The 23,418-nt window shown below is 41.0% G+C and overlaps 2 protein-coding genes across 7 annotated transcripts in view; both read left to right on the plus strand.

The window, feature by feature from the left end:
- The first annotated feature begins 907 nt into the window (after positions 1-907).
- Positions 908-3,561, plus strand: DDT (D-dopachrome tautomerase). The gene is made up of 3 exons (XM_065033741.1): positions 908-1,103; positions 1,222-1,397; positions 2,163-3,561. Exons 1-3 carry the CDS (start codon positions 996-998, stop codon positions 2,233-2,235), a joined length of 357 nt encoding a protein of 118 aa, XP_064889813.1. The 5' UTR covers positions 908-995; the 3' UTR covers positions 2,236-3,561.
- A 1,813-nt stretch (positions 3,562-5,374) lies between these two features.
- Positions 5,375-23,418, plus strand: part of CABIN1 (calcineurin binding protein 1) — a 102,088-nt gene continuing 84,044 nt past the window's right edge. For 2 of the 6 annotated variants that reach the window (XM_065033698.1, XM_065033701.1), the window contains exons 1-20: positions 5,375-5,527; positions 6,538-6,659; positions 7,873-7,937; positions 8,347-8,439; positions 8,781-8,894; positions 9,063-9,197; positions 9,426-9,606; positions 10,540-10,669; positions 11,770-11,919; positions 12,649-12,941; positions 13,913-14,081; positions 14,528-14,664; positions 15,071-15,288; positions 17,192-17,270; positions 17,515-17,702; positions 18,917-19,066; positions 19,792-19,986; positions 21,093-21,329; positions 22,821-22,974; positions 23,198-23,313. In XM_065033698.1, the coding sequence (XP_064889770.1) occupies positions 7,935-7,937; positions 8,347-8,439; positions 8,781-8,894; positions 9,063-9,197; positions 9,426-9,606; positions 10,540-10,669; positions 11,770-11,919; positions 12,649-12,941; positions 13,913-14,081; positions 14,528-14,664; positions 15,071-15,288; positions 17,192-17,270; positions 17,515-17,702; positions 18,917-19,066; positions 19,792-19,986; positions 21,093-21,329; positions 22,821-22,974; positions 23,198-23,313 (2,742 nt within the window). In that variant the 5' untranslated portion in view covers positions 5,375-5,527; positions 6,538-6,659; positions 7,873-7,934. The remainder of the gene's footprint in view (positions 5,528-6,537; positions 6,660-7,872; positions 7,938-8,346; positions 8,440-8,780; positions 8,895-9,062; positions 9,198-9,425; positions 9,607-10,539; positions 10,670-11,769; positions 11,920-12,648; positions 12,942-13,912; positions 14,082-14,527; positions 14,665-15,070; positions 15,289-17,191; positions 17,271-17,514; positions 17,703-18,916; positions 19,067-19,791; positions 19,987-21,092; positions 21,330-22,820; positions 22,975-23,197; positions 23,314-23,418) is intronic. The other 4 variants (XM_065033700.1, XM_065033703.1, XM_065033702.1 and 1 more) reach the window with 3 other exon arrangements.

Consider the following 23,418-nt stretch of genomic DNA (forward strand, 5'->3'; position numbering starts at 1 on the left):
TTGAAGGAGGAATGGTTTGGGTTTTGTTTTGTTTTGTTTTGTTTTACAACTGATCTGGCACCTCACCCCAGCAAGAGGAGGACTGAGAGACATCTGACTATGAATCTTTAATGTCAAACAAAGTCTCTTTGAACTAATCCTGGAATGCACACTGATTCCTGTATTTAAAAAGTTAACTAGGGGAAAGGGTAGCCAAAGAGCCAGGAATCCATATTTTAAATAAGTCAATAAGGGGAGGAGGTTGTTAGGATTAGATGAATGAGACAGGTAAACTGAGGCAAGCATCAGGTAGTCTGTAAACCCTGCAGTACCAACCAACGGGGAGCAGGGGAGGGAATATGCAGCTGGGATTTGGATGATATAAGCAGGGGCTTTTTACCCTATTCTGAGTGCTTACCATTAGGTAGGACACCCGTTTTTGCAAAATTGTTCATGACACATGCTTTGCTGAGATATCCTGCCTGAGCCTATTATATTGGCAAGATGATAGTTTCCTACAACCTTACCCTTCTGTCAGCGAGATGTGATTTTTTGCTCTCACACTCTAATATATATCCCAGTAATACATAAGGTAAAAAGCAGAAGGCTGAAAGCCAGCTGATGCGATTGCGGTAAAACAAAAAATTCTTCACGGAAAAGGGTTGTCAGGCATTGGAACAGGCTGCCCAGGGCAGTGGTGGAGTCACCATCCCTGGAGGGGTTTAAAAGACGTGTAGATGAAGTTCTTGGGGACATGGTTTAGTGCTAGAGTTGGGTTAGGTTATGATCCTGAGGGTCTCTTCCAACCGAAATGATTCTATGATGTTGTAAGAGAAAAGCCAAAGCCCTGCCCGTGGCTGCCACGGGGCGAGGGGCGGGCAGGGCAGCGAGTCCGTGGCCTTGGGAGCTGCGAGGATGGTGCAAGACCCGGCCGCAACTCCCGCCCCCCCGGGGCTGCGCTGCGCCGGCCGCTCGGGGCGGAGCGGGGTGAGCTGATCGGGCCGGGTTGGGCCGCCATGCCGTTCCTGGAGCTCGACACCAGCCTGCCGGCCAACCGGCTGCCGCCGGCGCTGGCCCAGGAGCTCTGCGCCGCCGGCGCCGAAATCTTGGGCAAACCGGCGGAGGTGAGCGCGGGGCCGGGGCGGCGGGGCCGGGGCGGCGGGGCCGGGGCGGCGGGGGCCGGGGCGGCGGGGCCGGGGCGGCGGGGCCCGGTGTCTGTGCCTCACGATGTCTGTGCCGCAGCGGGTAAACGTGACGGTGCGGAGCGGGCTGCCCATGGTGCTGTCGGGCTCGGCCGAGCCGTGCGCGCAGCTGCTGGTGTCCTCCATCGGCGTGGTGGGCTCGGCGGAGCAGAACCGGGAGCACAGCGCCCGCCTCTTCGACTTCCTGACGGCGAAGCTGGGCCTCGGCCCCGAGCGGTGAGTGCGGCCCGGCCCGGGGGCTCCGCCGCGGCTCCGGGCGGGGCTCGGACACCGTGTGTGCCCCGAGGGGCGGGGGGGCACCTGTCAGGGTTCTGCGGTGTGTGAGTGCGTGAAACACGGCAAACAAAAGGACAGGAAGGTGTTCAAAGTGATGGTGATGATGAGATTAAGGTCTAATAAGATCCAAGACTCGATTGCAAACAGTAAATGCTCTTGGATGCTGGATCGCAGACGCACAGTTAGGTACAGATAAAACTGTGGACTGGTTCACACTTGTTGAGCCATCTGGGAAATATTGTTCTCTGAAGATGGTTGGTGCTAGTTGGTGTACTTGGTTCAAAGAGCCTCACAGTGGGGTCGCTATGCCAAGTGCTGGCGCAAGGCTGTGCCCGAAGGTAAGCCATGTCCCTCTCTGCCCCCCTTTCCTATCTCCCCAGGGAGAATAATAGCATTTCCCTGCTCTCAGGGTGAATACCTGACAAGATTATGAGCTGCATGGGTCCTTCTGAAATGGACGAGTGTCTGCCATAAACAGTGCTGAAATTCAGTCTGCTTCCCAGTTTGTGCGGATGAAGCCTGGCACCTGTTTGTGCCCTGCCTGTACACAGCTTATCTTTGCCTCTGTCAAATTAACACCATGGAGTGTGAGCCAGCAAGAGCTCAGTGCAGATTTTCTATCTTGTTGCAAATTGGGCAGGGATAATATTTAATAATAAAATAATGTTCCCTGCCCATTTCATATTTGCTCTTATACCCAAAAAGGATTGTCATCCGCTTTTTCCCGCTGGAGCCCTGGCAGATCGGCAAGAACAGAACAGTCATGACATTCCTGTGATCCCTTGAGCGGCCTGTCGGAACAAAACAATGGTGAAGACAACCCAGAGATGACCGGTTCCGTCCACTTGTTTCCTTTTGTGATCAAATCTGCGTAGCTCTGCACCTTCACCTGTGTGATTCACACAAAGCTAAACAGTGGGGCAACCAGCTGTGTTGATTTTACTAAAATAGTTTAGGGTTTTTGTTTCAAGCCTCTCTCGTAGCCCAAGGACTCTCCCCATGCCTGTGGCTAAGCCATTGCAGTCTGGTGATGGCCATATGTGGGCCTAAAAAAAGCTCTCTTGTAGCAGCCAAAAGTATAATTCCAGAACACGTTTGGGTTTATTGAGGACCAGAGAGGTTGCTGGGATCATCCAGATGTCCTTATACTTTGCAAGGCAGAAGGATCCTTCTTTCTGTTTTTCTGTGACAGCAGAAGGGTCCCAGGCTGGCTGATACCAGGGAGTCAAGTTCTTTTCTTTTCAGACTCCCCAAAAGCCCTTTCTGGAAAGAGGGGTGGTTATTGGGAGGGAAGTTTGTGCATTTATGTAGTTTTTGGTTAGGGCTCGTGTCAGATCTTGTGCTTTACTGTTGCCACTTCTGGTGGCTGCTCCTACAAAATGTTGTTTGTCCACCACATTTTCACAGCTGAATGTTTGTGTGCTGATGGCAGCGTGCAGAGGAGGGAGTCACTTGTGGAGAATTGCACTGTGCCACAGGAAAATATTTGGAAGGTTCTGCAACTGCCAGATTTAATTCCTGTTATTCAGCCAGTTGTTCAAAATACTTTTCTTCAGTCTGTTGTTACAGGGAGTTTCAGGACTATACAGCATCTCACTGTGCTCTGTGGCTGGTGTCTTCAGCTCCCTGTCCCCATGGGGAAGTGTTTTGGGTTTTTAGGACCCATATGTTCCCTCACTTTATAACTGGAATACACATGGCATTTTATTAAAACAAAAGCATGGTACTTTTTATTTATTATGTTATCTCTGCCTTAGACAGATAATGAGCATTTATCAGTTTCCAGTTTGTGACTTGGTCAGATCCAGGTTGCAGACAGGGAGCTCAGGAATTGAGGACATGCCCCTGGGACATGGGATCCATGGGAACGCAAGGCTGTGCTCCTTTGACATTCTGACTGGAGTTCTGTTTGTTTATGAGTTGAGGTTTCAAGATGGTTGAAAATGTTCCTTCTAATTGCCATTCAATGTTGGTTGCTCCTTATGCATAACAAACACCATCTATGTTTGCAAAATCTGTCAGGAAAATGATACCAAACACAAATTTGAGTATCAGACTAATGAGGCTACACCTTATCTTGTTAATAAAATTTATCTAATCCTCATTTGGTGTCAGTTTATTGACTTACAGCATTGGGGTTTTGTAGGTCTTGGCACTTGGAGACAGGTCTCATGGCTGCCCAGGGCTGTGTGCTTTCTCAAGAGGTCTCTTCAACTAAAACAAGATGTCTGAATAAAAGGGGTCCTCAGTGTGACTTTTCCACCTTTTTCCATGTTGTGTCTGCATTCTGGCATTCTCTCATAAAACCTCCTAGAATAATGCAAAATCACGGCGCCAGTGCTGGGTCAAGGACCATCTTGAGAATTTGATGGTTCTTGGACTCTGAGTTTTTCTTATGAGAGCAGTTAAAACATTAATCACAAGTTTTTTTGGTTATTAAATGTTTGTGCCGTGGTCTGAGCTGATTGATACTTTTTTGGTGCTGGTGTCTGTCAGCACGGAATGAGATTCTGGGAGTTGTAAGAGCTTGTGACTGTTTTCCTTCATAAACTGCTTCTGCTGAATAGACTTTTTATGTTTGTGCTGCTCTGAAGAGATGGGCTCATTTTCCTCCACTGAGCTACTGTTAGAGCAGGTTTGTACAATATGTTAGGGCTTGAGAGACACCCTGCAAAAGGGCTGTGCAGCTCCCTGAAGCCCATTCTAGAGCACAGACACAGGAATCAACATGAGTAGGAAACATGTTCTCACCATCTCTTGCTTATGTGTCCTAGTTGGAGAAAACAAGGTATTTCCCCCTTGTCTAGGGCTTGGCAAGAATGTTATAAAATCCCTTTTCCTTGAATGCTGTGTGCAGATTGTCCCTCTTTCATGGATAGAGCCTGCCTGATATCTGGACTTAATATCTCCCAGCTATGGTAGATCTTTTTACCGTTGTACGGACTGTAACTTCCCAGGTTTAACTGCCTGAGGTTGACTAATAATTCTGCTCCCAAAAATGGCCCCTGTTAGTCTGTTTGAGAACTCTGTGTAGGCATGTTTGCAAATTCAAAGGTAACAACCAGATTCTGAACACGATGTAACCATTTCCTAGTTTCAAACCTTTGAAGTGGGGACAATCTTTCTGGGTGTTTACACAAGAGAGGGCCAGTGAGGCCCTGAGCACGCTGAAGGGCACTACTGACAGGAGAGTATTAGAGTCACGGTGGCTTTGGAAGTTGTTCTCCAAGCACAACAGTGTGATGCTGCTGTTCGTGGCAACCCTGCTCTTGGTTTGTCTTAAGGGAAAGATGGGCATTATTTTCTCCCACAAATTGGACCCCAGAGTTTGTACATTTAGGAAGAAGAGGACCCTTCCTTATGATGCTAAATGCTGATTTAGTTGAATGCTTGAGCACAAGTTTATGTTCATTGTGATGGGACCGTTGTAACCAGAGGTGGATTTGGATATGTGGTGATATCCTGCAGCTGGAGCAAGGCCCAAGTGCGCCCTTGTCAGTCTGTCTGTTCAACACCTTCCTGACACGGTGCCTGCACCAGGAGGGCTGGCACAGGGCTGCAGGTGTCGCGTCTTTTCTTCGAGACTTGCTGCAATATGGCCTTATATTGAGATACAATCATTTCCACCGGGATGTGCTGCAGTTGGCCTGAGTTGCTGCCTCACACTGTCCTGCTGCCGCCACAAACACCTCTCCTCCACAGAGGCATAAAAGCACATTCCCCTCTCCAGCTACCACCACGGCAAGTTGGAGGCAAAACCAGTAATTCTGGCATGATTTTCATACCCATTGGGAAAGGTATCTGAAGTTTATTTCAGCTTTAGCACGCACAGCTCACACGACGGCTCCAACTGCGCCCCCTCCCGCCCTTCCTCGCTTCCATCTCTCCAGCGCTTCGATTGGCTGATTCAGTGGCTGCTCGGCCAATAAGCAGCCCGTTTGTTGGTACGCTGGACTTGGGGGGGCTCTGGGGAGTCGTCGCTCGCCCGAGGGAGCCGCTCTGGGAGCCCCGCGGTGGCCGCGCTCCGCCGGCCCGGAGCAGCGCCGGCATCCCGGGGGCGGCCCTGCGAGGTGAGTGTCCCGTGCGCCCCCGTGGAGGGGCCGGGAGGCTGCCGTGCTCGTGGCTGTGGCTGTGGCCGTGGCCGTGTGTGGCCCGCCGGTGAGGGCTGCGGGAGCCCGGCCTGACGCGGCGGGGCCTCGTCCGCTGCTCTCCATGGAAACCCTGGCGGAGGCAAGCGGGACTCCCTCCCTCCTTTTGTGTGAGTGGTGTCCCCGCGTCCCTCTGTGGAAAGTGACCGTGCTTCGGTAAAAGCAGCTCTTGCTAAAATGCAGCAGAGAGAGATCTTTTAAATGTTAAAAACAAACAAAAATCAAGTGTTCTTTTTTAAACAAGTGTGTATTTGCAGTATATGGATTCCAGGTGTGGCAACAGCAAAAGCTGGGGTGCCCAGGTCACTTCCGTTGTTTATTTGGAAGCTGAGAATCACACAAGCTCTGGGAACAAGAGCTGACATTTGAAATTTTTACTGAGGTTTTAAACAACTAAGGTAAAAGGAGATAAGATTTTGAAGGCAAAAGACTTTGAAGAGGTATTATTGTTTTTGAGGATGTGCTCACCTGTTACAGCCATGGATTTATAGCTGAGACACTCTTGTGACTGAACAACTTCCAGCTGGTTTGTAATACTTCTATTATAAAGACTCATCATTTTTTTCCCCAGCTAATTGATATAGCAGGGTCTCATTAAAAGTGCCGGTAGCGACATACTAAATTCCTACATGTTACAACGCTGTTGTATCTCAGTCCACAGTTTTGTTTGCAGCCATCTACAGTGCCTGGTTTGAAAATAAAAAATGAAACAAACCCCCCACCTGGCCCACCGACCAGTAGAAAAGCTGTGCGGAGGCCACATCTTTACCATGGTTTTTGAAAGTATTACACTGTTCTGTGCAGTTATGCTCCATCAACTTCTGATCTACAGAGAATAGAGGGGCTAGTGATTGTTCTATGTTTTCTATATAAATAAAAAGTAGAATTAAGATTGTTTCCTCACCATTTCTATGGTTGCATTTCACTGGCAGTCCAGCCATGGAAGGAAACTCTTGGCTGTGTTCTCTCTCCTGTTGAATTCCTCTGCTGCCTTGAGCAAGATTATGTGGATTTGGCAGAAGACTTAAGGATAATTCTGAAGCCAGGCAGATTTGTAAGTGAACATAAAAGCATTCAGTTTAAATATGTAATTAATATGGGATCATACAGCCTTATTTAGATGTCATAAGCATCTGCACTTTCTGTCCAAACCTGTGGCATTCATTATTTCTGAAAGAGATAACCTTTAATCTCTGCATGTATTTTCTCCATATACAAAGTTTACAAGGAACTTTGTCTTGAAAGAGATTTGAGGTTTTATTGTTTATTTATTGACTTAAAGAGAAAAATGCTTTATTGCTGTGCAGTTGTCAGTCTGATTTAGCTGCAAGTGGGGAAAGTACATGGCGCATAGGCAAGCAAAAGATCATTGCTGAATGAATGAAATTCATGTTGAAGCATTATTTTCTCTATGTGCAGAACTAATCATGATGATGTATGAGTTAATTCAGCTTATGGTTCAAACTCCCACTGCTTCCTGCTGTGGTTAATTCTGGACTTACTGTTCTATTAATGTGGTCCCCGATGTTAAAGACTGGGTTTAGCCTGTCTTGCATGTGTCATCTTTTTGTTTGAGCTATTGGGAAGGTTTTATCATGTAGCAGTGAAGTGTTTCTAAAAAAGCAGCAGCAGAGAACTCTTTTTTTTTTTTTTTTTTTTTTTATTTCCCCTTTACTAACAGTGTCAAGCAGTTAATAGAATATAAATTTTGTGTTTAATTGAGGAAAAATGACTTACAGATTATAAATGTGGATTTGCCCCTTTAAACTTTTTGTCAGTGCTAAAAAGACTGGAAATATTAGTATCCTCCCTTCAGTATGAGGAAATACTAGCCAGGAGAAGTTTGGTTTCTTTTGTTTGCATAAATCTACTAGATCTAAATGCATATGCAGTCGTTATAACTTGTTTTTCCATTAGAGATGGTCTGTAGAAGTTGGTAATTAAATATAATACAGTAGCTGAATAACCTTATAGCTGTAGCTACATTGCAAGTATTTCCAGTCCCTCCTCACCACCAGGACTAGATTTTTGAAAGCCATCCTGAAGTAATGAATGTGCTTAGTTTTGTATTTTATTCTCTGCTCCTGGTTAAAATTCACTTGAATGTTATTGTTCCTATGTGGTACAGCAGTTTATGTCTTGGCATGGGCTTGTGGTGACATAAGACAGTTAATTGGTTATTAATTAAAGTATTTCCAGCCTGTCTTTTACTTCTGAATGCTTTCTTTATGGATAGAATAAATATTCTAATCCTATTTGCTTTCCAGACCTGTTTGTGTTAGGCCATTCCTCCTAATCCTGGAGAAGGAAGGTGTGAATATCTGTGAACATGGTAAGGACTTATTGAGATGGTTTTTGAGGTGCTTTGGTAGAAATAAAATAGAGAATTTTCTCTCCCCAGGACTAGGAATAAATTTGCGTAATGAGAACATTGTTTTCAGAGTGATTGTAGTTACTGGTGAATAGGAATTTGAAAAAATTCACTGTAATTCACATGTCCGTTCTAGGGAAACTGTTTCTTGTGAGACACTTGAAATTTTGTTTTATCAGCAGATTTGGGGTAGGGGGGGATTGTTTTGACTTATTATTGTTTGCAAATAGTGATAGCTATATTCACTGCAGCTCTTGTAACTTTATGTAGTTTTACCAAGAAAAATAATAAAATGAGAAAAATCCAGTTTGCAAGGAAGACTGGGACATGTGTAGATGTAACATTTGTCGTGTCTCGACTGTCATTATAGATTCGAATTGCAGCCCTGAATGCGAGCTCCACGATTGAGGATGACTACGAAGGGACCTTCAAAAGCCATAAGACACAGACAAAGGAAGCTCAAGTAAGTAAACCTGCAGTTTCCTTAAGAGAGTTTTGTCTTAATGGGAGTTTTGTCTTCTCTTGTTGCAGCAATTGTTTAACCATAATTTTTTGTTTTTAAGAAAGTTGTGTTACTGTCTTCTTTCTTGAATCCTCCTTTAGCAAGCTAAGACTTCACTTAAATTAGTTATATCAGGTCAGTAAGGCTAATGTTCTGCTATACACTCTGGATGTGGACTGCTGTACAGTAGAAAGTATTAAAAGTGTGAAACCACTGAATTCGTAATAAATATAAATATGAGGTTATAATTATATTTAATAAAGTTGCCCTATGAAATGGGTTCTAATTTTTTTAAACCACAGGAAGCCGAAGCTTTTGCTTTGTACCACAAAGCTCTGGACCTTCAGAAACATGATCGATTTGAAGAGTCTGCTAAAGCTTATCATGAGCTGCTTGAGATTCGCCTTCTGCGAGAGGTCAGTGACCTTTAGAGAATGGAACTCCACAAACTATTTTTATATGTTGTGTTACTTCATTTCTTATTGGCTATTTAGAAGTGTCAGCATTATCAATTGGCAAAGTTGTTTGCTGCTTTATTTATCTAATTCCTAATGCCTGTGTTGCATTTGTTTTATCGTTTCTAGGCAGTTCTTTCTGGGGATGAGAAAGAAGGGCTGAAACATCCAGGCCTGATGTTAAAATATTCCACCTATAAAAACCTAGCACAGTTAGCAGCACAACGGGATGACTTAGAGACAGCCATGGAATTTTATTTGGAGGTACAGTACGGCTGAAATAAAACACGAGAGCCTCAGTATTTGTAAAAACTTGCCAAAATGGAGGTGTGCGCTTTACAGCATACATTTGTATGCATGTCTGAATTCTGTATACTCTCTGCTGTATTTTGTGATATAACTGCTCCACCATTCAGTCCCCAAACCAGTAGTGTCTCTTTTGGAAACATGCATGTCAGAAATGTGAATGATGTTGTTTGATGTGCTTTCTAGGCTGTAATGCTGGACTCTACTGATGTCAGCCTGTGGTATAAAATTGGTCGTGTGGCAATAAAACTAATCCGCCTACCTTTGGCTCGTCACGCTTTTGAAGAAGGTCTCAGGTGTAATCCTGATCACTGGCCTTGCTTAGATAACCTTATCACGATCTTGTACACGCTTGGTGACTACACAAGTAAGTACAGTACACAAAAAAAATCTCAAGAAATATGTAATTTGACATATCAATAAAAAATTGTAACAAGCAATCATATAAGAGAAAGTGTATCTTGCATAAGAATTACCTTAGATATAATGGAGACTTTGACTTTATGATAGAGATTTATTTCTTGATAAACCATGACCATTTGTATCAATTCTGGTTACCCTAAAAATAAATGCTTGTGGTCTCTTAGATCAGAGCTTCTACAAGAAGTTTCCCTGTAGGCTATTCTCTTGCCTTTCAATGTATGTTGATTTTTGTCTTGTCATTTCCAGCTACATAGTTACAGGATTTGGGTGTAAAACTACAGTCTATTTATAGGTCATAGCTCATTATAGTTAATTGTAGTTACAGTAGTTGATACAACTGACCCTAAGGCTTTATGTTTGAGTAATATCCAGTAGTGATTGAAATGAAGTTTAGGAAACAAGTTGCAAGATCGTCGAAGTGCTGAATCTGATCCCTTGGTTTGTCCCACTGGAATGGGCCTAATTTTCTTCATGTTACTTCCCATGTGAGTAACAACCTGGTGGGCTTCATTGCATGTTACTCTAATGGAATGTGCAGTTAAGACATTTGATAATATGGAACTGGTAAATGATTGTGATTCTGCTTTATGATTCCAGTTTCTTTTGTACAGGAGTGGAGTCTTAAAGGTAAATAAAAGATGTACTGCAACATTGTTTAAACAAAATTAATGGTATTATTTTTCTGGATACAATACTTGGAAGACAGAACAGGTTATTTTAACCATATGCATGTAATTATTTGACATATTATAAAGCTATTGGTCTATGCAAATGTCATGTTTAGTTGGAATTCAGTGGTGTAAATGTGGGCCAGAAATGGGAGCTTTTGAATAAGCCAAAGTGGCAACTGACCATTCAATTTCTATTTCTCTGTCAGCATGTTTGTACTTTATCTGCAAAGCTCTGGAAAAAGACTGTCTGTATAGCAAAGGATTGGTTCTGAAGGAGAAGATCTTTGAGGAGCAGCCTTGCCTCCGGAAAGATTCCTTAAGGATGTTCCTCAAATGGTGAATGTCATCTTATAGTATAGATTGCTTTTGGGGAGTAAATTTTGGGTTTGAGGTAGTTCAGAAAAGCTGTTGAGATACAGAGTTGTAAGCTACAACAATATCTTGCTGACCTGTCTTCTGAATAATAAATTGATTTTAAGCCTTGGTGCTACTGACAAAGTGTTCTTCAGTAATTACCTTTGGAGAGAGGTAGGGGTAGAAAATCCGTTTGCTGCTGCTGACTCATTTTCATACCTAGGTATCTTGTAATCCATATTCCTTTTATATGTTCATTAATTTGTAGCTGATAGCTACAGCATTTATTTTAGGAGTTTTCTTTTCCTCATTGGAAAGAAAAAAATAAAGAAACCCAACCACACACTTAACCACTTAAACAAGTTACAAATTTGGGACTTGATACAGTATTCTCATACCAGTAGGTTTCAGGGAGTCCTCCTAATTCTTATTGACAAATTAGGGCAATCTGAACGCTTTGTATGTTTCAGTAGTTCTAGAGACCCTGATTTATTAAGCTGCCCAAGTTATGGCTCTTAGAATGAGTTACATGCTCAATTAAGCCAGGGTTTCTAGCCACTTAATTTATTTTTTTCATTTCTGGATTGTGATACCTCTGAAAGTGTGGATTATTCTTCCCTTTCAAAAATTAATTTGTAGACTCAGACTATACAAGGTAATTTTCAACTCCAAATTTTATTGGTGATGACATGAATTCCTCAAAATAGCACTTTGGAATGAAAGGAATTTCTCAGCCATATGATGTTTTTCTGAATCAAAACCTTCTGTCCAAGAAAGAAAACAAAACCTCTTGCTTTCCTTTCATTTCTCAGTGTTTGGAAAACAGAATAGGATCATCTCCCTTTATCTTTCAATTTTTAAGGTGGAACAAAGATGTTGGATGGTGAACACTTCTATATGCATGCGATGAAGTCTGTAAAATAATGCTATTTGGATGCTTGTTTTAACACTGTTTATGTTAAGTTATAGGAGAGTATCAAATTAATCTCTTCAGGCTTCTAGAAATAAAAAAAAAAAAAAAACAAAAAAACAACCAAACCCCCAAAAACTTTAACTCCTCTTCATTTCTTGTTATTTCTTAGTGACATGTCTATCCATAATGTAAATGTGAGTGCAGCTGAAACAGGAAGAATCATAGATGAAGCCCTGGAGCTCCGTAAGAAACGACAGGCTTTGCTAGTGCGTGACAGAGATCCAGACCTCAAACTGGTCCAACCAATTCCCTTTTTCACGTAAGTCTCTATATTTCCTGTTTTGAAAAGGTTTCTCTGAAGCCATTTGTGCTGTCTACTGTGTTCCTCTTCATATTTCTTCAAAATACTTTTTTTCATGTGAAAACAAACAGGATCTCTATTGTACTTATTTTTCTGGAATATTAATGTACTCCACCTGTAGGTCCTGTTGCAGAGAAGTTGCTGCTACTTGTGGTTAAGGGTGAGATTTTTTTTTTTATTGTCGATTGAATACATAATCTGAAAATTGTTCCTTGACACTATTTCTTAAGTGTTCCGTGTAAATTAATTTTCTCAGCAACCACTGCATAGACCTTTTTTTGTTAGAGACCTTTTTTGAAATGAGGCACATTATTCAATCCCAGTTCCTTCCTATGGCAAGCAAGTCACCAGCTTCCTCTGAAAACTTTTTGCCTGCTGCCGTGTTTTATGCTTGTTTTTTTCTGAGTTGTGTATTCTAAAAGAAAAGCTCCTAAAGGCCTCTGTTTCCAGGCCTGAAGGTGTCAGTGCTGCATATGACAGGAAATATAGAAATATATTCTCCAGCTTTCCTAGTGGGGGCCCAGATTTTGACACTCAAATGGGTGTCCTCTCCCACTGAAAAGCTGCTCTTTCTATTTCTAAGCTATTGGAGAAAATGTTGAATGCTCTTAGGTTTTAAAACATAATTTAGACAATAATGTGACAAGAATTAAGGAAGTTGTGATGCCATTGTGTTTCCACATGCAGGTGGAAGTGCTTAGGAGAAGCTTTACTTGCCATGTATCACCACCTCACAACATGTGATCCTCCTCGGCCCAGCCTGGGCAAGAGAATTGATCTCTCAGAATACCGAGACCCAGTTCAGCACTTGATTCTTTCTCCCACCTCCACTCCTGTCAGTGTTATTCAGCCAACACCTGTCAGCACCAACCCGGTGGTGACAATGCCAGAACCTGTATTATCTTATACTCCAACGACACCCAACTTTCCAAGTCACGGTCAGAATTCACTGGAACCAGGAGCTGCTGTAGGTGAGCAAGGTACTTCAGTCTAAGATTAAAGATACTTACCTGGGTATTAAAAGCACTGCAGAATTCCTTGGGAAATGCTGTCTTCAAAGTGTGTGGTGGTGGATCCAGAACCTTTTCAGCATATGCATAACATCTGGTAGAAGAAGTAAAGTTGGGCTTTATAAAATTAAATTCTGTTAGCCATTCACATTAAAAAAGGAAGGCTACCTCAGCTGCCTGGAAATCATTGATTCCTGACTGAGACATAAGACCAGTGTTCAGGACAGTGGACTTACTTTCCTGTCTAATGGAACTGAGAATCAGGTTGGTTTGTTGTTTTCAATTGCTAATCTAGTGCAGGAGTATCGAACCTCTTCTGGTTTTATGCTGTTGATTCATACTTCAGTTTTTCAGTCTATAAGATTAGAAGAATCATGACACCATTCCAGCAGTGGTGCATATCGAACTTCTAACGTTGTGAAGAGTCTTTATTCAGCTGCTGATGTGTAACTTTAAGAAACCAAGAGAACCAAGCTGTCAGCTGTAGTTAATTTAAATCTGTAGCAAGGAGTTTGAATATTTTATACTGTAACTGTTTATGTATTTACATATCTAAAACTGTCAAGGAGTTGCTAGTATTTTGTTGATATTCATGGGAATTTACAGGTGTTGCTGGACTTTAGGGCAGACTCTTCTAATTCCCATTTCAGAAACTTCTTGAAGGCTAATTAATAATGCAGAATTTTCAGGAAGTCTGCTTCTTGCCTCAGACCAGCATTTTTATGCAAAATGCCATGTCCAGTTTATATTTAATAGTGCCATTTTAAAAAAAACTATCTTCAGAAGGGAAAGAATGAATCTCAAGTGTTGCTGTAGAACAAAATGAAGTGTCAACCATTAATAACTTTTTAAAAATAAAAACGATAATCTACTTTTTGTTTGGCAGTTTAAGCTTTGGTATTGGGTTTGTTTTGAGTTTTTTTTTTTCATTCTGTTTTTAGGTGACATAGCAGCAGGTGATAAATCTAAGAAAGGGGTGAAGCGAAGGAGAATTACAGAAGATAGTGGTGAAACGGCAAAAAGGAGATCTGCTAGAGTCCGGAACACCAAGTGTAAGAAAGAGGAGAAGGTTGACTTTCAAGAGCTGCTGGTCAAATTCCTTCCATCTAGGTACGGTGGTGCAGCAGCTTTCCTTATGAGAATATCAAGAGCTAAGCAGAGGAATCTCTTTGGGGTTTTGTTTAATTGATATACCCCAAACCTTAAAACCACTAGACCCATGTATTTTTTTGAAGCAGATGTGATTCATTGTCTTCTCATGAATTTACTAAAACTCTTTTGAGTGAAAATTGCTAAAAACAATTTAAGAATAAGAATGCTTTCATTAATATGAAACTGAATTAGAGGACAATGCAGATGTCAAATTGGAGAAGATCAACAAACAAGGTAATCTTGGTTTGGACAAAATTTGGATTACAGAATTTCAGAACTGGATGTAAATCTCTGGATGTGCTTCAGTTAATGTACTTCTGTTAGAATACACACAGCATGCTATGCTTAGGTTTCACTGACTAGTGACGATTTTGTTGTTAATGTGTTTTTTTTTTTCCACACAGATTAAGGAAATTAGATCTAGAGGAGGAGGAGGACCCTTTCAATAACTATGAGGTACAGTCCGAGATCAAAGAAGAGAATTTCCAGCACGTTGGACCACATCGAATGTCGTTTGATTCTACAACGTTTATGGAATCTGGTAAGATATCGTCACAACCCCCACTGTTCCTCTGGTGTTTCTTCCGTATTGTAAGCTTTATTTTCTGTGTTTTCCTATTTTATACCTAAAAGATACAAAAAATATGCATGATTTTTAAAAGTATAATTTTATGGCAAAGAAATATCTCACTTGGGAACAGGTGTGATTTTTATTAATTAATTAATTTTTTAAAAGTCTTGAGGACTGCTTAATTACTGTGTGCAAGAGCTCTGTTGTGTGGAGTTTCCCATTTAGACAGATTTGAATACAAGAACTTCATTGTGCCTGTATGCAGCGCAGGAGAACTGCTGCAGGATTAGTGCATAAAACACTGTTGAAACTTATTTGTACTTTTGGTCTGCGTTGACCTTAGACCTGAAAGGCTTTGTGCTTATCTGCCTTCTAGAAAAACAGGATGTTCATGAATTCCTGCTGGATAACCTGAACAATGGTGGGATCTTGGAGCTAATGATGAGATACCTAAAAGTCATCAGCCAAAAGTTCCTGGTGAAGTGGCCTCCTGGCTTGTGCGAGGTGGTCCTCAGTATCTACAACAGCTGGAGGAAGCACAGCAGCAGTCTTCCCAATCCCTTACTGAGGGACTCGAGTAATCAGCATATCAAGGTAATGACACACCTTTCCTTATATTTCTGTTTCTTTGCCACTGTGTTGCTCCCTGTGTGCCACAAGTACTGACTGAAATCCAGCAGTTCAGTGCAGATTTTCCTGAGCGCTCTCTGCAGAACTGCTTGTCTAGCTGGTGCATCTTTCATAAACTGCCCTCTCTGCAGCTCACGTAACTGTTCTTGAGCTCCTGAACATATCTGGGTGATGTTAAATGCAAGTATACCCTATATATACTGTTTTTTCAGATCAACAGTGTTTTTCCTTTTTAACAAATGAAAAATGAATTCTGAAAACTATGTTCAATTGACTTAGTTTACAAAACAAACAAAAGTATCACTATGTAGCAGATGGTTTTTCTTGTTGTATTTCTGTATTCATATATACATACCCTTTTTTAAACAAATATAAGTGTATTCCCTTCGTTTTCATTATGAATCACTGTCCTCATGTTTGTGTATTTTTTTCATCCTTAAATTTATTTTATACTTCATTTGCAATATATCCTTAGTGTAATAAATATGGGTTTGAAGATTGTGAGGGGCTATTCTGGTAACGTGTATGGGCTTTTGAACCTTTTCACAGGAACCTGGTTTTTACACCTGGACCTGTAGCCTTTTTTCCTATGAATTTAATAGAATATAGTATGTTTGTCACTGCACAAAACTACTTGGCAGAGATCCATGGTGATTCTTAATATACTCCTGAACTTTATCCAGCAAGCAGTAATAAGCTGGTAAGACTAGAGTACATACTCTGTCTCACAGAATCGCAGAATGTTGGATGAGGTCCAGCAGTGCACCTCTTCTAGTCGGCTCCTCCACCCTTTGCAACAGAAAGTTATCGTCAGGGCACTGGAAGAACCTCCTAGACTGTGGCCGGCTGGCTGAGTTTGTTGAAAGGACTACATCAGGGAAGTTAAAATCCCCCACCACAACCAGGGCCTGTGATTGTGAGGCTGCTCTCAGCTGTCTGTAGAGGCCTCATCAACTTCCTCACCCTGATCTGGTGGCCTATAATAGACACCCACAACAGTATCACCCCTGCCAGCCTGCCCCTTAACTTTCACCCATAGACTCTCAACTCGCTCCTCATCTGTGCCTGGACAATACTCAATACATTGTAGTTGCTCTCTCACATAAAGAGCAACTCCACCACCATGCCTGGTTGGCCTGTCTTTCCTGAAAAGGACATAGTCATCCCTGATCACATTCCAGTCACGTGTGCTGTCCCACCATGTCTCCGTAATTGCCACTAGGTCATAATCTCCTGCCCTAACACAGGTTTCTGATTCCTCCTGCTTACTCCCCGTGCTGCACGCAGTGGTGTACAGGCATTTCAGAGAGTGAGCTGAGCACACCGATTTCACCCCAGGGGTATGGGAGGCCTCCCAGCCTTCATGAACTCTAGAGTGATGCCCTACTGATGCAAGCCCAGCTACAACCCCATCCCCCTTCGAGTCTAGTTTAGTTAGTCTCATGGAAATAATTACTTAAAAAATGATAGGATATAGACTTTTTATTTCTCGAATATCAGTACTTTTACTATATTCTGGAAACATGCTTTAAGCGTGATTTAGCAATTCAATATAATTTTATTTCAGCCAGATATAAAAATAAGGATGTCACTTCTTTTAACATCAGGCGAAGCTGTTGTGACTACCTTCTTTCATGAGTGGGGTTTCTTTTTTTATCCTCCTTCTAAATATTGTTTTGTACCTGTTGATTTGCAAATGCCATTATATAGCTTTAAAGAGAGGAAGAATTAGTTATAGCTTGGGAATAGAAATCCCTAGAGGACAAGTTGAAGGTTTTCTTTGAAGTAAATTGCAAATTTAGTGGGTTTTTAAAAAATTCTTTTAATGTATTTCTCCCTTTTTGATACTTCCATGCTTTTTCTGAAGGATATGATGTTGATGAGCCTTTCTTGCATGGAACTGCAATTAGATCAGTGGCTCCTGACGAAAGGGAAGAGCTCTACAGGTGAGAACCGGATGTTACTTTCTCCAGACTCTAAAAACACTCAAGGTATATGAAGAAGTGTTTCCGGGAATTCATTGGATCTCAGAGCTATTTTTTCTTAATGAATACTTTTCAGATCTGCATTTTATTGGTCTATCAGTTGTTTGTCTTTAAGTAGATCAGAACTTTAAAAATACTAGTATGTGGGACTCTTTTCACGGGATGCTAGTAACTTGATGATAAAATATAATTAATTGATTTGCAGTTTCTCCACGAAATTGCCCTGCTGTCTCTGTGAATGGGAAGTTTGGTCCTGACTTCCCAGGAACTCATTTCTTGGGAGACCTGTTGCAGCTGTCGTTTGCATCCTCACAGCGAGATTTATTTGAGGAAGGCTGGATGGAGTTTGTCACTCGGGTATATTGGCTGAAAGCTCGCTTTCTAGCGCTGCAGGTTTGTTTTGCTTTTGACTTAACAAATAAAACCTTTCCCAGATTGAAATCAGTGGTGTTCAGAGACACTGCAGCTGATTTGGGAATGTCAGCTCGTTTACACGTGCAGATAAAATGAGCTCACAACATAGTGATTGCATTTTACATTTTAAATAATTAACTATCCCTAAGGGTAGAGGTGGAAATGAAGTAGGAGGTCTCACATGCTAAGCTAATATTCAGATATGGTTAATAAGTAAGTCTCTGTTTAACTTGTGTTCTGCTTAAAATATATTTGGACCAAAGTTGTTTGGAGTAGTAATGTGTAGCTGTAAAACATGGACTTTTTGGGACCTGGGCTAGTGGATGCTATCAAAGTCCCATACAGTCCAAAATGCAGCTTTCAGCTGAAACAAACTGTATGTTTAATTACTCTCCTCTCTGCGTTTTCAAGGTAACATGATTCTTCTTTTGGAGAAATTTAGTTTAATATGCAGATTTTGATGCAGAGGGCTTTAAACCTATCACTAAGGGAATAATTTGAAAGAAATGTTATTTGATCCCAATGTTTTTTTTTCTTCAAGCATTGCTTCCTCAGGACATCAAAGAGTTTGTTTATGTATCAATTATGTTTAAGTCAATTGTCAACTAATGATGTGAGTCAGTTGTGAACTATGTAACAAGTTACTTCATTTTAGTTGTTGCATCTAAGGATTACTTTCCAATAAACTTACTTGATGAAAAATGAGAATTCCTATATGGCTGCTGCCATCTCCAGCTGTACAGAGTTGTATTTGGTCTGCACAGCTTGCATTTCTCTCCTGACCACTCAACTTCAGTATCTACTTCAGCTGGGCAGAACAAGTAGAATGCATTCACTTTGCAGGATATAAGAGTGTTTCTTGACTCAATGTTTTTATTTGCACAAATGGAAGAGTTATTTCTACTGTTTTACTCTTCCATTTTTATAAGGAAAAGCAATGCAATTTAGTCTTTCAAATTTATGCAAGCTGAATTCTATTTCTCTCTTAATTAAAATCACTGGTAAGATATACCAGTTGTTTTTAATTGGAGAGTGTCAATTTGATTTGTTTTTTATTTGGGAGGATGTACAGTAATCATACTGGCAGTGCCTGTCCTGAATTTAAACATTTTCTACATGCTTTAAAAACTGTTGCTGCAGACAAAACTCTGGGGTTTTTTGTGTATTTATTTTCTTCTCTACTGTTTCTGTAGGGAGACATGGAACAGGCACTTGAAAACTATGATATATGCACTGAAATGCTACAGAGCTCCAGTACAATGCAAGCTAAAGCTGGCAATGAAGGCAGCATTGTGATACGGTTACCTAATCTACATGTTGATTCAGTTGTTTCCTTAGAAGAGGTAAGAATTAATTTGCAGGTGTATTCTCCCTGCTCCATCCTTCCCGTTTTCAAAGGTTATCTATAAATTATCTTGTTTGTGATGGGTTTACCATATCTGTCCTAGATTTTTTCTAAGAGTGAAAGGACAGGTTCATAGTTTAATGATGACATCAAGGCCATCATCTTTTCAAAAAGGCATCTTTTCGATCTCTTGGTCCCGTGCAGCTTCAGAATGCTTTTATGCAAAATAAAAATACTAAGAGTATCTGCATGTAGAACAGTAGATTATTAGACTAGTGTTCTATTTTCTCTTCTTAAACATAAATTTCACCATTGCTTAAATGAGCTCTTTATTTCAGCATTCTGTTTACCACATAAGAGTTTGCATACAGTACTAAAAAAAGGGATTGCTGGCTGCTTTCTATTGCCGTTTTGGGGGTGAACTCCAACACAGGAGATGCTGTCTTCACTTTGAAGTCCATCTGATGGATGTGTTCTTGCAGTGTAGAAATGCGTGAATTTGGGATTTGAGGAAAAAAGGCTTAAAATTTTTATAGTACTAAACTAATGTACTATATAATAATTAAAAAATGGCTCAGGTGTTACATAGCAGGCATTTTCTTCCTGCTTTGTATTTCTGAGTGTAGTTTTAGAGTTCCCACTAAGCTGTTAGGTGAAATGTCATTGGCAAATGCATGTCTAGACAAAATGAGAGTTGGATTGTGTCATCTGTGATGTTTGCAGATTGAAAAGAACCTAAAATCTCTGGAGAGATGCCAGTCTTTGGAAGAGATCCAGCGGCTGCATGAGGCTGGGGATTATAATGCAGTTGTGCATCTGCTTCGTCCAACGTTATGCTTTAGTGGTTACGGCAGAGTGAAGCATCTGGAGTTTGTAACATCCATACCAGAGAGACCAGCACAGCTGCTTCTCCTACAGGTTTGTTTTGTTTCTTGAAATAACTTTTTTAGTAAGGGATAAAGACTTCTGAAAACAGGATGAAAGGCTTTCTACAGTAGGTGTTAATGGTTAATAAGTCTCATTACAAAGCAAAACATGGAACCAAATCTAGAAATGGTGTGAGTAGTGTAGCTTTATTGACATCATTAGCAATATGCTGACTTTTGCTGACTGAGGATGTGGCTAAAGATAGCAGGTGTCTGAGGCCTACATGAAATAGCCAGAAAAATTATAAATTCAAATAAATCTGAATAATTTGCGGAGACATTCTGGGGATGGATTCATGCTGTCTGCATCTGTTCTGAATACTTCCTGCTTTTGCTGAGATTGACTACATAGTGACTTAGAACCCTTCTGAAACTTTAAAGTGATCTAGCATGTGATTGGTTTATGATCTAGTGTATCTGTCCTGCATGAATGAAAGAGTGTTGATAGATACATCCAGTATAATTGCTATAGATTTAGTCCATTTGACACTATGAAAATAAGTGTACAAATGAGCTCAGCTGTTGGAACAATTTGAACCTATCAGTTCTCCAGGGGGGAAAAAAAAGGTTGTACAAAAAAAGGCTGATGCTCTTTTAACTGGCTTGAACCAAATCCTGCAGCCTCCATGCCATCGGGTGACCCAAACCTGGTAAAGTAGAAAGAAGCAGGAGAATGTTCTACTGCTAGCCTTATAGTTACTCTTTCATTATTTATGAAGTAATAAAATGGTAGCACAAGACCATAAAGATCCAAATCCAGTTTCTGTAGGGCCTCTATCAACTGCATATTGTTAGAATTTTAGATTTACAGCCATCCCTTTCCAGAATATTTTTTTCCCTTGTGTCTTTTATAAAAGCAGAAAGATTCAGTGCATTATTTTTTTGAAATTTAGATCCTACTTGTGTATTTCTAGTGCAGGGCACATGCACCTCCTACTGTTCTTTTTTAGTGTCATATTTACAGGTAGTCTGTTATCATTTCATTAAAGTAACTACATTAACCGTATATAGTATATTGCTTTGCCCTGATGTGCATTCATGGTTTAAAATAAACCTTTCATCCTTATAATAGATTTTTTTGGTATTTACATTCCCTAGGACTCCCTGCTCAAACTGAAAGATTACAAACAATGCTTAGAATGCTCAGAAGTTGCCTTGAATGAAGCAATTCAGCAGATGATTAATATGACAGCAGCCTCTGCAAAAGACGAGTGGGTTGCTACGGTAACACAACTGCTCACAGGAATAGATACTTCATTATCATCAGTCAGCAGCATCCTGAAAGACTCTTCTGTAACACCAAGCCTCGTTCGACTAACAACCAACCTGATTCAGGTAGCCTGTTCACTTGCACTATTGTGTGCTCTAGGCCCTCAGATGTGATACAGGTGCTGTGGCTGAATTGCCACCCACTCGCAGTGGTGTTTTGGGATACATTTTTATTGACGGAAGGTCGGGGGAAGATGAGCGTTGCCTTCGTGGTCTTCACTTTCATTTCAGTACATGAGAGACACTGAGAAAACCTGTTGTAGAATCAGTAGCAACGCGTAACTTCAAACACCAAGCTGCCTAAAACAATGAAAGAATGATAGTGAGCTAACGCAAGGAACAGCTCTATTTTATTATGCAGTTTGAAATGGTGCTAAAGCGAGGACGGGTTCAGCTGGCTGAGTGCAGTTTGTAAGCTATGGCACTGGTCTTGGCTGTATATGCTTTGGGCTAGAAGACAAAATCCCATAAGTCCTGGGAATGTGGTAAGAGTTGCTTGCAAGTGCTGGCCAAACTAAGGGTTTTTCCAGTAAAATAGCAAGGGTAATGAGAAGAGGGCAGGGAAAAAAAAACCTGATGTACAGACTGCTCTTAGCATTACAAATACAGCTAGTTTTAGCCTTTTAAAACAGGTACTTTCAAACCTTCAAACTGCTGAATGAGTGTTTTCCTATCCAGCTAACAAGTGGTAGACTTTTCAGTTGTTAAAAAGCTAGTCTAGTTAATGTCAAAATTCAATGTGCTCACACCTCTCAAATCTCCATTTACTTCAGTAAAAGCTCAGGACCTTCGCTGCTCACAAAAATCTTACCCTCATTCTGTGAAGCTTTATGTGTTTCACTATGTTACGGAATGTAATGGAATTCTGGAGAACAGAGTATTCCATGTAATGTCCTGAATGTTTTCTGTAGTAATAAGAAGTACAACTCTTTATTTACAGAAAGATCAATAGAAAAACTGTCGTATGTGTGAAAGAATGTGAGAAAAGTATAGGACTTCAGAAATTTCTGGCACTGTGGCAATAAAATGAACAGTTGTTTGTGAGGAATACCAGGACAACTGTTCCATGACACAGCATCGTGTTGCTCAGAATTCATTCAGTTACATAATTTATTTAGAATCTGTTAATGATTCTTGTTGGTCTTTAAAACTTGTTGTAAAATCTGGTAAAGAATTCAGGAATTCTTTTAATTAAGTTCTTCCTTGCTAGGTTGTCGATAAATTTCTTGTACTGTAGTGCGGTGTACTAACACTAAGAATTCATGCTGTGCATCTGCTTACTTTAAGTTGTTTATACATAGTATTAACAGAGAAATAGGTAGTTGGAGAATGACGATGCAAGGGGAGTGTCAGGGTAGAGATGTTCTGTCTTTCTGCATACCAGCTGATCTTTTTTTGTAGGGTTTTTACTGCCCCTCATTGTGAGAAGCTGAGGCTCAACTTTAGGTTATTTCCTTAGGATAAAACCCATTACTAACTTTGGGTTGTTTGGGAAGGATTCACACCTGACTTTTATTTCCTATCACTCTGTCTGTGTAATATCTGTTTCTTTGTTAGATCATAGACTGCAGCATGGCAGTCCAGGAAGAACCAAAAGAACCCTATGTCTCCTCAGTGCTTCCATGGATAATCCTGCACAGGATCATCCAGCATGAGGAAGATGCTTTTCGATCCCTTTGCTGCCAGCAGCAGCAGAACCAGGGAGAAGAAGGTGAGTTAATTATTCACTTTTATGTATAGAGTTGAGCTCTGTACCATCTAGCTCTGAAGTACAGGTAACAAAATACTTGTTTGTCATCTTATCTTGATGGCTGAAGAGAGCAGAAGGGTATGCAAACATCACTTTCTTATCACCAAGGAAACTTCTTTTTGCCAGATGAAGCCTTGACTAGTTGGATTTAGCTCTTAAATACTTACCAACTTCTTTATTCCAGTGAGTCCTGATACCCCTATGTTGCCTTCTTCGCTCATGCTGCTGAACACTGCTCATGAGTATTTGGGAAGAAGATCCTGGTGTTGCAATTCAGATGGCGCTCTGCTCAAGTTCTATGTAAGTGTTGGCTTTGTAGAATAATTCAGGTTGGAAGGAACCTCTGCAAGTCATCTGGCTGAAAGGCATGGAGTGATTAGCTTTGACATAGCTTATCATGTTGCT

The sequence above is a fragment of the Columba livia genome, chromosome 17 (assembly GCF_036013475.1).
Source record: "Columba livia isolate bColLiv1 breed racing homer chromosome 17, bColLiv1.pat.W.v2, whole genome shotgun sequence".
In the NCBI taxonomy this organism is placed as follows: Eukaryota; Metazoa; Chordata; class Aves; order Columbiformes; family Columbidae; genus Columba; species Columba livia.

Coding starts and splice junctions, on each gene's coding strand:
- DDT (XM_065033741.1), top strand. CDS start 996: ATGCCGTTCCTGGAGCTCGACACCAGCCTGCCGGCCAACCGGCTGCCG. Junction 1,104..1,221: donor TCTTGGGCAAACCGGCGGAG/GTGAGCGCGGGG, acceptor TCTGTGCCGCAG/CGGGTAAACGTGACGGTGCG. Junction 1,398..2,162: donor CTGGGCCTCGGCCCCGAGCG/GTGAGTGCGGCC, acceptor ATACCCAAAAAG/GATTGTCATCCGCTTTTTCC.